This window comes from Gymnoscopelus microlampas (assembly GCF_963454915.1).
Source record: "Gymnoscopelus microlampas genome assembly, chromosome: 2".
In the NCBI taxonomy this organism is placed as follows: Eukaryota; Metazoa; Chordata; class Actinopteri; order Myctophiformes; family Myctophidae; genus Gymnoscopelus; species Gymnoscopelus microlampas.
The window spans coordinates 13,266,907-13,281,206 of record NC_139939.1 but is presented as its reverse complement, the minus strand read 5'-3'; the positions used below and the strand labels follow the sequence as shown (position 1 = coordinate 13,281,206).

The 14,300-nt window shown below is 40.2% G+C and overlaps 1 protein-coding gene across 1 annotated transcript; it reads left to right on the top strand.

Annotated features, from left to right (window-relative positions):
* The first annotated feature begins 602 nt into the window (after nt 1-602).
* LOC311061545 (uncharacterized protein) lies at nt 603-4,807 on the top strand. The gene is made up of 6 exons (XM_084080202.1): nt 603-788; nt 937-1,026; nt 3,124-3,318; nt 3,417-3,550; nt 3,760-3,872; nt 4,405-4,807. Exons 1-6 carry the CDS (start codon nt 641-643, stop codon nt 4,538-4,540), a joined length of 816 nt encoding a protein of 271 aa, XP_083936328.1. The 5' UTR covers nt 603-640; the 3' UTR covers nt 4,541-4,807.
* Nucleotides 4,808-14,300: the final 9,493 nt, after the last annotated feature.

The window sequence follows — 14,300 nt, the reverse complement described above, 5'->3', positions numbered from 1 at the left end:
ACTCTCTCTGTCAGATCTGCTCCCTACACTGGATCCTTTAAGTCCAGACTCAACATTCTGTTTTATTTACCAGCTTTTGATTCCACCTGATGTGGCTGATATTATTATATATATATATATAACATTGCTTGTTTTTATTGCTTTTTCGGTTTATTTATGTTCTTACTGTGCTTATTGCTGATTGCTTATTTGTGTCTTTGAGCTGGGTCGTATGGTTTATGTATGGTGTGTGTAGAGTGTACTGTATGTGGATTTAGCGCCTGCCCCGTATAGCACTTTGGTCAACGAGAGTCGCTTTTAAATGTGCTTAATAAATGAATTTGACTGGACTTTGACAAGTCTCATATAAAGAGAGAATAATACAAATGCCAAAAGATACATATGTGTTACACAGAAGTTTATCACACTATGTGAGACTGAAAGTGGTCGAGAGGGTGGAGGGTGAGGAGGGTGGAGGAGGTGTGAACTCACCACTACTGTGAATGAGGAAACAACAGGAGGAAGGAGGGGGAGGGGATGGATGACATGACAACTCATAATTTCATGAAATAAAGACCACACTTCTCTATTTTTCATTCTGCTGTGAAGAGGTGAACCATTTCAACTGCCTGCAAGATGAATTAAAGTCATAAAGGTAGAAATGGCTGTCGCTTTACATTCCGAAAACATTGAGATCCAAGAGGAAGATGGTGGTGATGATGAGGAGGAGGAAGATGATGATATAATCAATGCAAATGTTGAGACCAAGACAACGGCTCAGCAGAAACATCCACAAAAACTGCATTCTGGTAAGAGATGTTACCACAACTACATGTACAAATATATATACATGCATATATATACTTTTCAACTTTTTAAACTCCCCCTTTATTCTGTGTGTGTGTGTGTGTGTGTGTGTGTGTGTGTGTGTGTGTGTGTGTGTGTGTGTGTGTCCAGTCAGAAAACGGTACAGGCTGGTTGGATTGGGTCTTGGATTGCTTTGTGTTGTTCAAGCTCTGCTCAACATTGGTCTCAGACTCTCTCTCTGTAAGTCAATTTTCATATTATGTATTTTCATTATTGTGCTCTCTACCTAGCTACCCAACACAGACAGGAGTAAGGAAGACAGACAACAAAACCACCAACATTAAACAGTTAAAATATATCTCTCTCTGCGTAGGCCTGTCACAATTATTACATAATCGTCTAAATTGTTTGGGATAATCGCAATTATTTTTGCATAATCGTCATAATCATTTCCATGTTGAAACATTTTCATACATTTTCAATATAAATAAAAGCAGAAATAGCAGATCTACAAGCTTGTAGATCAACTATTTCTGCTATTTTATTTTTAAAATTATCAAATGTCAATCATTTCTTTGTATATTTAACTTATTTGTCATATCTGCCCTGTGCAATTTTTGAGAGGGACAGAGAGAGCGAGACAGACAAACTGCGAGAGAGAGAGAGGGGGGGGGGGGCGGGGGGGGGGGCGTGCGTGCGTGCGTGCGTGCAACTATTTTGTTTCCAGTGACGAGAGAGAGAGAGAGAGTGAACGACTGAATCATGTGATACTTTACTTTTACTTTACTTTATTATGGATCCCCATTAGCACTTGCACTAAGCATGGCTATTCTTCCTGGGGTCCAACACCCAACATACACATCATACACAACAAACATTACAGATACAAACACAGACAAAGAAAATAGTTCACTTACACAAATTCAGAAATACATTTAAACAATTTTGTTCATTTCATGATTAAAAAAAAAAAGTATCATCTTTAACTTTTTTCTTTTGCTTAATGACCATGCCCTGGTTATTATGTTGAATTCTTTTTTAGAGTTATGTGTATTTTAGATGTACTACTTTCTGTGCTGCTGCCGTGGTTCCCTAAATTGACAAGAACACTTACGTTTTGTCATATCTATGACATAAACATATTAAACATATCGCAGACAGTAGTTTTGTGCTGTTTCAGAGTGATTTGTATGACTGTGTCTGCCTCTGCCAGTGCGTAGGGTGCACCTAACTTTGTATGTGCACTCCCTAGAGGCCAAGGAAAAACCTCTGCCCTGCATTTTTCACATCTGCCTTTATAGCGCCATCAGGAGGCTGACTTATGTGGAACACATTTTTTGATATTACTCCTTCAGATTTTACCCAGATATCACTTAAATCGGTACACATGATCTCTATCATGTGATCAAGACAGATGTGTCCGATTTTTCATATTCCATCAAGATCAAAAATTTGCAGCAGTGGCCCGTTTTGATCCTGATTGGCGAATTCCGAACATTTCTGGCCCACAAAAACCTACCCGACCTGGCGGAGACCTGCGCTCCGAGGAGGACTTTTTCTAGTTTTGTTGTATGTGGACGGTTGTGCATTTTAAACTAAACTTTAATTTAGTTTGGGTTTTAACAGCAGACTGGTTTTAAGTAGCTGATAGTTATACGTTATCACATGTGATTGGTGAAGTCCACTTAAAGGAGAGATCCGCACATTTTAAGTGTTATCTTTGATGTGTCGCTAATCACTCACCAACATTGAAAGGGACGTTGAGTTATTGGCATAATGGGAGCCTGTGGAAGGCTGAAATTTTCCTAATATAACAGATGCAAAGTTAGTTTTTTCTCTACTCCTGCTCATTGTTGAGTGTCATGATACTCAAACATGCACTGAATGTCGCGAACGAGCGACCATTCGTGCAGAACGAGACGACGCAGGTTGCTTGTTTTTCCATAGACGCCAGATTCTATGGAAGAAACAAGCAACCTGCGTCATCTCGTTCTGAGCGTACGGTGGCTCGTTTGCGACATTCAGTGAAGTTCTCACCTTAGGTGCTAAGGTGAGAACCAGGTATACTTAATGAACTGGAGGCGTGTCCACATAAAAACATAATTTTAACACTTTCTGTACACTTTTTTGAAAAAAATCCTCATCCTAGTACAACCATAATACCTGATAATCATGTTTTAGGGGGGGGGGGGGGGGGATCACTGAAAATCACGGCACCCCGTCATTAATGAACAGACAGAGCCGTTAAAAAGTAGCTACTACAACCTCATTAAGAAGGTCAGATCAGAACAAAGTTGTAAATAAAACTCATCAGTTTGTTGATTTTCCTTCTTACAGTTTCAGAACTGACTAAAGAGAACAACAACCTTACCAAACTCCTGGACCATCTACAGTCCATATGTAACAACATAACTGAACAGAATGATGAGTTACAGTCCAAATATAACAACTTGACCAAAGACCTAGACCACATACAGTCCAGATATAACACCATAACTGCAGAGCGAGATGAGCTGAAGAGGAGGTTCTGTGGTCAGTGAGACATCACTGTTTTTATTCATTGTTATAATAATTTGTCATTAATCGGAGTAAATGGGAAACCGTGTCTAACTTTATTCTCTTGTTGCTAGAATCACATGGATTTACATTTGGTGGTGGTGTGTGTTATTACATCTCTTCTGAGAAGAAAACCTGGGAGGAGAGCAGACAATACTGTAGAGCCAAACAATCTGACCTGATGGTCATAAACAGCAAAGAAAAACAGGTGTGTGTGTGTGTGTGTGTGTGTGTGTGTGTGTGTGTGTGTGTGTGTGTGTGTGTGTGTGTGTGTGTGTGTGTGTGTGTGTGTGTGTGTGTGTGTGTGTGTGTGTGTGTGTGTGTGTGTGCGTGCGTGCGTGCGTGCGTGCGTGCGTGCGTGCGTGCGTGCATTGTAACCTCTATTGTACTTCAGTAACTAGCAGCTTTTCTGTCCAGGACTTTGGTAACACAGCTGTTAACTGGGACCAGAGTGTGTGGCTGGGTTTGACTGACAGAGAGGAGGAAGGAGTGTGGAAATGGGTAGATGGAACACCACTGACCACACCAAAGTAAGACTTTACCTACATTCTTCTACTCTACATTTCAACTAACATTATACGCCTATTAGACCCTAGCAACCGCTTATTAGACCATAGCTACCGCGTCTTAGACCCTTGCAACCACTGTTTTACCCTAAAAACAACATTTTACACTGTTAACACTATCAAAACCTTTAAAACTACTAATACTTTAACACCTTTAAAACTTTGAACACCTTCAAAACCTTTAATACCTTTCAAACCTTTAGAACCGTAGACATTTAAAACTCTTAAAACCTTTAGAATATAAACCTTTCAAACCTTTCAAACTGTAAACCTTTCAAACCGTAAACCTTTCAAACCTTAAAACCTTTAACACTACTAATACTTTAACACTTATAAAACTACAAATACTCAATACCATCAACATTCTTAGCGATCCCACACTGTTTCTTCAGGAACAGTACTTTCTAGTTTGTATCTAATATCTAGTACATCATTTGAGGTCATGGTTAAATGTAATGTAAAAGGTATTATAATGAATTAAATGTTCCTACTCCAGGTACTGGAGCCATCGTGAGCCTAATAACTGTGGTGATAACTGTGGAGAAGAAGACTGTGGTGTGCTCTATGTGGGTGGATGGAGCGACAGATCATGTATTACTCTGAGACGTTGGCTCTGTGAAAGAGTTATCTAGTGAACTGTATTAACTAGCTGGTGGGTGGGTACAACTACATGATGACAGTTAATTGGACAAATTGTATTGTGATGCTTTGGCAACATTATTGTTGAAATATTGATGCCAATAAAGCCCTGTCAACTGAATTGAACTGAACTAATTTAATTGAACAATGAGTCGCAACGTATTGTGAATACGCCTATATTGTAGTTCTTTTCCAGGGTTTTCTCCGGGTGAGATGATATAAGTCTGGGAACAAGGTTATATACGTTTCCTGTTACAGTAGATCAGTGGTAGCCTGGTAAACCCTCCCTCTGGAAATCGCATTTCCATTTGAATGCGATTTCCAGAGGGAGGGTTTACCAGGCTAGATCAGTGGTTCTCAACCTTTTTTGGGACAGTGCTCCCCCATCCATTATCCACCTCCTACACCCAATAGGCTCTATGCACAGCAGCCATATTATCACTTCCTTCACAGGTGTTACCAATGATACTAATGAAGGCTCTGTTCCATTTAGTCTAGCACAGTGGTTTCCACGAGCCCCATACCTCTGAGAGTGTACAAATGGAACCAAATATTTGGTTCCATTTGTACACTCTCAGAGTTACACACCCGTAAGGGGCCATTTGGAAGAGGGTGTAACAGAGTGTTTCCAGTGAGCCAACATGCACAATACCAGCACCCTGACTCTGTTTGACCAGAATGGAACAGAGCCTTCATTAGTATCATTGGTAACACCTGTGAATGTCTTCATAATATGGCTGCTGTGAATAGAACCTATTGAAATGTTAATGTTTGCTCTGAAATATTATTTATTCATGATTCTGTATTGATTATATAACTTAGAAAACATCTCACCTAGACTCTCATGTAGCCTGACAGTGCATCGCGTGTTCGAGTCCCGATCCCGACTGCATGTCTCTCCCCATCTCTCTCTCCCTGTTTCCTGTCCGTCTCCACTTAATACTATCAATAAAGGTAGAAAAGCAAAAAAAAAGGGAAAAAAAACATCTCATTGAATGCCAAATACCAGATTTTATATTCAACTGGTCTGTTGTATTTAGTGTTAAGCAACTGGTAAAGTTACACATTGGAACGTCAAATTGAGTCTATTGATCAAAAAAAAACAATAGCAATTTTAATAAATGTGATTTTAGAATCATGCCCACGGTCTTTATGCAGACATTACATTCATTTATATTTTTAAATAAATGTAATGTAATATAATATGAATAATTTATGTTCATATTTGTATTATTTAGTTAAAGAGGAGTCTATAGAATGTTAATAATCTAACAGCCATCTGTTCCATTTTAATACCATTTAGATAGATCAGGGGGCCAGAAGTGGCCTGAGAAGGTGTCCAATATGGCCAGATGATTTTTCTGTTTGATTTCTTGTGTTGAATTCTTATTTTTGTTTCATTGAACTTATTTTAATTTGTATTTGTGTTGTGTACAAATGTCCTTATCCATTCAAACCGGGAAAGCATTTTAGATTTTAACTATATATACTGTATAGCAACATAGGTTTTTCAGAAAACTGTTAGGATTTAGAACAGTGGTTCTCAAAAATAGCAGACAAGCTCACATAGTGTCACTTCGTGCCGCGCTGCGAGCTTGTAGCCTACTGTACTGTACTGAAAATTTTGAAAAAGTGTTTGAAAACGTTTTTTTGCATTTTGAACACAAATCTTCTCTTCTGGGGGTCCCTGGCATATCAAAACAATTTCATATGGGGGTTCGCGGCCAAATACATATTGTTTTGGGTGCAGGGCTGGATTAACACCTCATTGGAACTGCAATGCCCCCCCCCCCCCCCCCCCCTCATGCGGGTGCCCGATTCGCGCGTTCGAGATTTTTTTTTTTACATTTGACATTTATTTATTTCATTTGTAATAGATAACTGCAAAAAAACATTTTTTTTGTGCCCCCTGATGCCCAGGTGCCCCTGGGCACGTGCCCATATGGTAGATCCGGCCTGTCTGTATGCTAATATTGTTGCATGTGAAGCACACTGAATTGCCTTGTTGTTGAAATGTGCTAAACAAATAAACTTGCCTTGCCATCATGTCTTGTGCTGAACTTAGTTTTTTTTTTTAAATAGTTGTTGTTATGTAGTTGCGATGGTATTTTAGAGTTTGTCCTTTCCTGGAATACAATGCTACAATGCTATCTGTGGAAACATAGAATGATAGTTTTTTTTTTCTCTCTGGCCACCAGGCTGCATCAGTAACCTAAAAGCAGAATGAGGCAGCTAACACCTGAGTGTTATCAATGTATTATCACCCAGATAAACAAATAATACAAAATAGAAATAAAAGTACAATTACTACTACTACTACAACTAGGCATGAGTTGAAACTTGGATGGTTAACCTTGGTTTAAGGGAATGATTAGGTAAACAAACCAACTCTTTAGTTTCTGGTTTTGTTAGCTTAACTTTAGTCTCTCCAGACAGACTGTTGGCTCAAACAATCTGTGTAACGGCAGCGCTGCAAATGACAAGAGTAAAAAGGGGGTGACGAAGGTGATCCACACCAAACTGGGCACAAACACTGTTTAGGGGTCTGCCATATACTGTAGTCACACCAGGGTCCATGTGTGCCCCCCAGGGGCCCTGTCCATGGAGGCCACAGGCGCACCATTGCTCCAGTTTGCACCAAACTTGCCACAAATACTGTTCTGGGGTCTGCCATGACAATAGTCACACCAAAACCTAAATTGCACACATACTGTATATAACAGGAACTTACGTGTTCCCCTGCCTTGTCCAGTCACCTGCTCCTTCCTCCGTGTCCTGATGCTGAAGGAATTGCAAGGTGTAGAGATATTTGCACTTATAGCAACACTTGGTGGACCTCTTCAGCCACACCACGACAGCTCAGAGTTTGGCACACCACTTTGTAACGGCACTGATGCTTTAAACCTTCTGTGCCGCCAGGTTTAGGGAAAGGGGCGAAGCGGCCCACTTTCATGAACTTGAGATTCAACATCCATATTGCTGGCATTGTGTACTGTGGCAACTTCAACTTTATAGTGTTTATCTGTAATGCCTACAAAAAGCCCATTATCTCATCTCCAACTGCCAGGCCTGTCTGTGACTCATACATTAATAAATGAATATGCTGCTTCATCATACAAAAATAATGCAAATGGCTGATCTACAAGCTCACAACGCATTAACATTCCCAATTAGCAATGGGGGATGTTAATCGTGCTATTTTCACTATGTTATTTATTATTAACAATAGAGGAATGGTTTCGCTTCTGCTTAATTTAATGTGACCATTATTACTGATGTAGTGCACAGTAACTGTGACACAGTGGTCCTGTGCCACAAAGGTCCAGACATCACATGTAAAAGCAGCCTCCTTAACTTGCACTAACTGTGTAGGAATAAATCTATTGGACAGGTCGTCCCTGGACTAGGATTAAGGGCAGTGGTCACCTCTCTCTGGCAAGTGAAGTGACACAATCGTGGGATGGAGTGCCAATTTATCTGGAGGTACAAGGGCTCCCCGGTGTGTATTATCAGGCACAATCTGCCAATTGCAGCCTTGTAATTCAACAACCTTGATATAGTTTATTACATTTTTTGCTTAAGAGCTTTGTGGTTTAATTTGCAAACATCTTTGCTGCCACAGTAGCATCTGCTCTGCTTCCTATATTAAAATTGGCCAATGGAGCGGGCGGACCACGTCATCACGCTCATGTCACTATGACTCAGCCATAAGCATATAAGGAGTTCCCAATACAGCTACGCCCAAATAGGCACACCTCAATGTGTCGTCATGGCATCAGGCGCAAACAAATCAGTCAGCTCCATACATGGGCACAAAAGGGGGCTTGCCCATATATGGGCATATCCTGATGAAATAAGGGATCTCCATATATGGTCATAAAAGGGACAAGGACTAACAGATGCAGAGATCTCCATAAATGGGCATATCAGTTGGATCGGTGGTGCGATGTAGGTGTGAAAAATATTTGAAAAGGCATTTCCTTACATGTAAACGTTAATTCCAGCATCACGTCAAAGTTTAGATCTCTGGCAGACATTTTACTCAGAGTTAACAGCAAAGCAAGAAAGACAACAGTCTGTGCTAGGTCTGTATTACGTCACACCCAATATGCATAATAAGGACATCCAGTGACAATTTGAGTCTTTTGTACAAAATAACCTCTATTAACCGTTAAGGATCTGAGATATTCAGCTCTTAGGCTTAACAACATTGTAGAGCAGATGTATGAGCAGGAGGACGTGAAGATGGTCGGTGACAGCGCTCAGACCGAAGCACTCGTCAAAGAGGAGAATAGACAGTTCAAGTACGAACTGGGTCACATCCAGGATGAACTGGTTAATTGTAGGAGGCTACAAGTCCAAAAAGTGGTGGAGGCAGAGGAAGAAATCACCGCCCTTAAAGAGAGTCTGCGCATTCAAAAGGAGGACTACGAGAGGAGACTGGCAGAGAAAGATGACATGTGGAAACTCATCACAGAGGAGAATGTTCAACTCAAGTACAAACTGTCCTGCATTCAGGAAGAACTGAGAAATATAGAGACCCTTAGCGCTGAAGAGAAGGAGGCTTTGGCTAAGAAGAATACACAACTCCAGAAACAACTGAACGACTTACACAATACCCTGGAAACCCTGGAAGAGAAATGGGGGGAGGAGAAAGAGGGACTAGTTAGAGAAAATGAGGGTATGGTTAAGAAGAATCGGCTAATCCAGAAACAACTTGACCGCTTACACGATACCCTGAAAACCAAAGAGAATGCATTTAATAACCTTTCTAACACATTAAGCCTCCAGGCTAAGGACCTGCATAATCTTTGCCCCCCGTGATTGGCCAGATTGATATAGAGTTTTAAAATTATTATTTGATTATATATTTTTTAGATTTTTCTATTGATTCATTTATGAATCTATTCATCGAGTTCTCATATGGATTTGATATTGGCAAACAAGTTGGCATTACTGTAAATAGACGGTGTCCATCGAAAATATTAGGTATATAGGTGTAGTCAAGCTCCTGGCAGTCGCTGTTTGCTTTGCTGAGAGGCATTCAGTTACAGGAACAAAAGTGAATTAATCCCAAACATCAGAGTTTAGATCTCTGGCGTGGTGTGCTCGGAGTTGACAGAAATGCATTGAAGACTTCATATTTGGACAACGGTCTGTGTTACGTCATACCCAATGCATATGTAATGACATCCAGTGGCACTTTGAGTCATTCATACTCAACAAGCTAAATTAGTTGCATTAGAAAACAGATGTATTGGCAGGAGAACGCAAAGATGGTCGGCGACAGCTCTCAGACAGAAACACTCAAAGAGGAGAATAGACGGGTTAAGTATGAACTACTTCACATCCAGGAGCAACTGAGAACCGAAGAGACTCCTTCCTTAATGGAGGAGGAGAAATTGGTTCAGGAGACACAGGGACTAGCTGGAGAAAACAAACCTTTGGTTAAGAATAATGGGCTCCAGAACCAACTGTACCCCAACCAGGAACTAGCTCGAGAAAACAAGGCTTTGGCTAAGAACAGGCAACTCCAGAAACAACTTCACCACAAAGAGGAGAATAGACGGGTTAAGTATGAACTACTTCACATCCAGGAGCAACTGAGAACCGAAGAGACTCCTTCCTTAATGGAGGAGGAGAAATTGGTTCAGGAGACACAGGGACTAGCTGGAGAAAACAAACCTTTGGTTAAGAATAATGGGCAACTCCAGAACCAACTGTACCCCAACCAGGAACTAGCTCGAGAAAACAAGGCTTTGGCTAAGAACAGGCAACTCCAGAAACAACTTCACCACTTCCAAGATACCCTGAAAGCCAAAGAGATTGCATTTAATCAACTGTCCCAGATGATGAGCCTCCAGGCTAAGGATCTGCAGCGCCTCAGAAATATGGATCTGCAACAATACCCTTATAAAGACACTGGAGAGTGAAATGTGTTGTGCCATGTATTATTGTAAATTAGAGAGACGGGAAACCGAGGACAGGTAGAAGGGAGACATGCAAGACAGGACAGGACCTGTGCACCAACTGGCTGAGCTACCAGTCACCCAGCTGGAGAAATCATTGTCAACAATATTTGGAGTTGGAGATTCTCACTCATGTGTAGGATGTTCCAGATTGCTGGATTTATAGATAGATTATGGTATGGCTTGACATGGGTATGACACAATTCCTTGCTAGAAATCAAATCACGCAACATGCAGAACATCCTACGCAAACTCTCCATAATCCATAATATGATGTCGTGATATGCAGGTGTGTACATGTCATTTAGAAACATTAGCATCATAGTCAGGTGTGTACATGCCATTTAGAAACATTAGCATCATTGTCAGGTGTGTACATGTCATTTAGAAACATTAGCATAATAGCATCATATCCAGGTATAACGTGCTGCCATGAGGCTGGGTTAAAAAGTAGGTACAGATGCAGTGTTTCTTAAAGTGCTGTTTCAAAGACCGTTTTGTGCATCATGGAAAGGTACAAAACCACCTCAGGTGCTTATTTCTTTTTTCTATTTTTTCTGTTTGGGTGCAGCTGTTGCTTTTATTGGTTAGTTGCATACTTTTTAGGTCACAGCTTTATTGCTCATTGCCAGGAAGGCAATCAGAGGCAGGTAGGGTGGGTCTATGGGTGGGTCTTAAAATGTCACGGAGAAAAAGCCCAGGAGGATTCAATGAGATGGAGACAACTTGGTAACTACACATGGAAAAATAAAGGTAGGCCTACCAGCTGAAACTCGTTCTTCAGAGTGATGCCATAGAAGAACAATTTTTGGTTCGCTTAACCACTTAAGCTCTATATACTTCACAGACCAGTGTAGATTGGCTGTTTTCGGCGAATGTTAGCCTAATAAGACATACCTAACATCGGTACATTAAGTGGTTGAAGGTGCTCCATCACAAAATGTTCTTTGAGGACTGGTTACTCAAAGAACTTTGGCAAAAAAAAAGGTTCTCTAGAACCACTATGAGGAACCATTCACTAGATAAAATGGTGTTTTGTAGATGGTGGTTCTTTGTGAAACCATATAGCCTTTGTAAGAACCATTTAAGAACCATTATTCTTCTGTGTGGGGTGGAAGAGCCCAAACAACAGAGAACTGAAACATTAAAAAGTGATTTTGTGGTTTTGTTTGGGCCATCTGGAACCAAGGTTAAATAGTTTTGCATTTTTCATTAGTTTTTATTTTTATTTTGTTTTTTGTTTTCAATGTCAGCTTAGTTTTGATCAGTCTGTAAAGCGGGTTTGCTAGTTTAGTTCATTTATTTTTCATTTTTGAAAAGTGGTTTTGTTTGGGGAGGAAGCACCATAGATGACAAGGGACGCATCATAGGAAGCACCATAGAAGACACGAAAGCACCATTGGAAACACCATATGACAGGGAAGCACCATAGGAAGCACAAGACAGGGAAGCACCATAGGAAGCACCATAGACGACAGGGAAGCGCCATAGTAATAACCAATCAAAAACAGGTAAGCACCATAGTAAGCACCATAGAAAACAGGTAGTACCAGATAACAGGTAAGCATACTATGTCGTCCATTGTAAAAAACATAGAAAATGCCATGCTACATTTAGTCTTAAATGTAACATTTAGTCTTAAATGTAAAAACCATTAAAAGAGAATCCATGCTACACTATGCACTATATGCTGCACTATGTACAAACCACACACATAGACCAATTATTTGTTTACTAACATTGAGACTGGATGCACAGGTGATTGTTTCACGCAATCAATTCTCAACCTGTTGTTTCGGGGTGCGCTGGTTTCAGCACACCCCAACCCCCTCTTGTGTGTTGGCTAGTGAGGCGCGTCCTAGCGAGACCTGACAGAATGGGTTTCATTGCGCGCATACTGGTTGCACGCATACTGGTTCTTATCAGTGTGACGTCGTCTGTTAAGGGGTCTATAATACTATTGTAGAAATGTTATGTGTACAGTACAGTACATTTTCCTCCTCTGTGCTCCAGCATGCACTGCATCCTGTAAGCCTGCAGAGAGTGCTGTTTCACCAGTAGGTCCTCTGGCTGGTGAGTCTGGCTGGTGAGCACACACGCATACAGTTTTTAGTGTCAGGCTAATGGCCATATACCTGCTGTCCCTAGACTCTAGGGACAGCAGGTATATGGCCATTAGCCTGCCACTAAAAACTAGGCCCTAGAGGACCGTGAGGACCTTGGCCAGAGCAGCCGACTGCGACGTAAGAAACATGACTGTTGCAGTCCTGTCGCTATACTTCAACCCCAAGGACTCCAGCTGGACAGACATCCGCTGTCCATTGGAGAAGCGGCGGGATGCCACGGCCGTCTTCTGGGACAACGTGGCGTACATATAGGGACGGAGGGTGCGTGATTAATAACCCCACACCAATCGCAATTAACGCACCATCTTGTAAAGTTTTGTGAGAGAAGTAAGCAACAAGGGACTACGAAAACAAGCCACAAAGAAGCTTCAATGGCCACATGAGCACTTTAAACTTCGCCCAGTTGAAAATAGCCCAAACAAGCACAAAAAGCAGTATAGAGTGTATGTCCTCACAAGTATACAAATGTTACACCAATGAATTTATTTTTCCCGGTTGCACCAATTGACATTTTTGCCATCATTCCTCCAAACATTCTATCAATATTGAATGAAACCAGAATGGTTTATTAGACCTCACAAAATAATACTTTTATATGCCACTGTTAAAGAATTAAATACCCAAAAAGAAGTTGAGACATGAAATAAGCTGCTGCTTAAAAAAATGTAACACGTCTTTTATTTACTTTAATTACAAGCTAAAACATAAACCTTGGTTGTAAAAAAAAAACAAAGTTGTCCTTTAATTTGACTTCCTATATTATGAATTTTTGATAGTAATCATCAGTGGTGGAAAAAGTACTCAAATGTTTTACTTAATTAAAAGTATCGATACTGCAATGTAGAAATACTGTTACGAGTAAAAGTCCGGAATTCAACATTTACTGAGTAAAAGTATTGGTATCAAAGTGTACTTAAAAAAGCACCAAAAGTAGAAAGTAGTCATTGTGCAGAATGTCCCATTTCACAAGTTTTCAAATATACAAAATGTATAAAAATCTTTTGAAAATAGCAGATCTACAAGCTCACAAAGCGTCGCATCGCGAGCTTGTAGATCGGCTATTTTCAAATGGCCAAAATGTATATAGGGCTGAAGTGATTAATGTATGTTTAGTAATAATAATGAAAAGTAACTAGTAACTAAAGTTTTCAAATCATTTTTATGTAAATTGTAAAGTAAAGCATAGACAATTGGAAATACTCCAGTAAAGTAAAAGTACCTCAAAATTGTACTTAAGCGCAGTACTTGAGTAAATGTACATAGTTACTTTCCACCACTGGTATTGCTATGTGTAACATAATGTAGGTTAGTGTATCCCTATGGATCATAGGGTTACTAGAGATGTGATTTGATGTGAACTGCTTCCTGTTCTGTAAGCTTCACTTCCTGCCAGGTGGTTTTGTTTGGTTGCTGTGAAGAAGAACTACTGGTATGAAAACACAATCATTTATTGTACATTATTTACTGGTATGAAAACACACACACAATGATAATTTATTGTAGATTATTTCCATAACACATCAGAGCTAATAAGAGCTAATGAGACATTCTCTTATTAGAGTCCACAGAGACCAATGATAATTCAGTTTAGTGTTGTTGTGAAACCACTAGGCATTAGCCTGTTGCTAATGCTAGCATAACATGCTTTATTTGCTTGT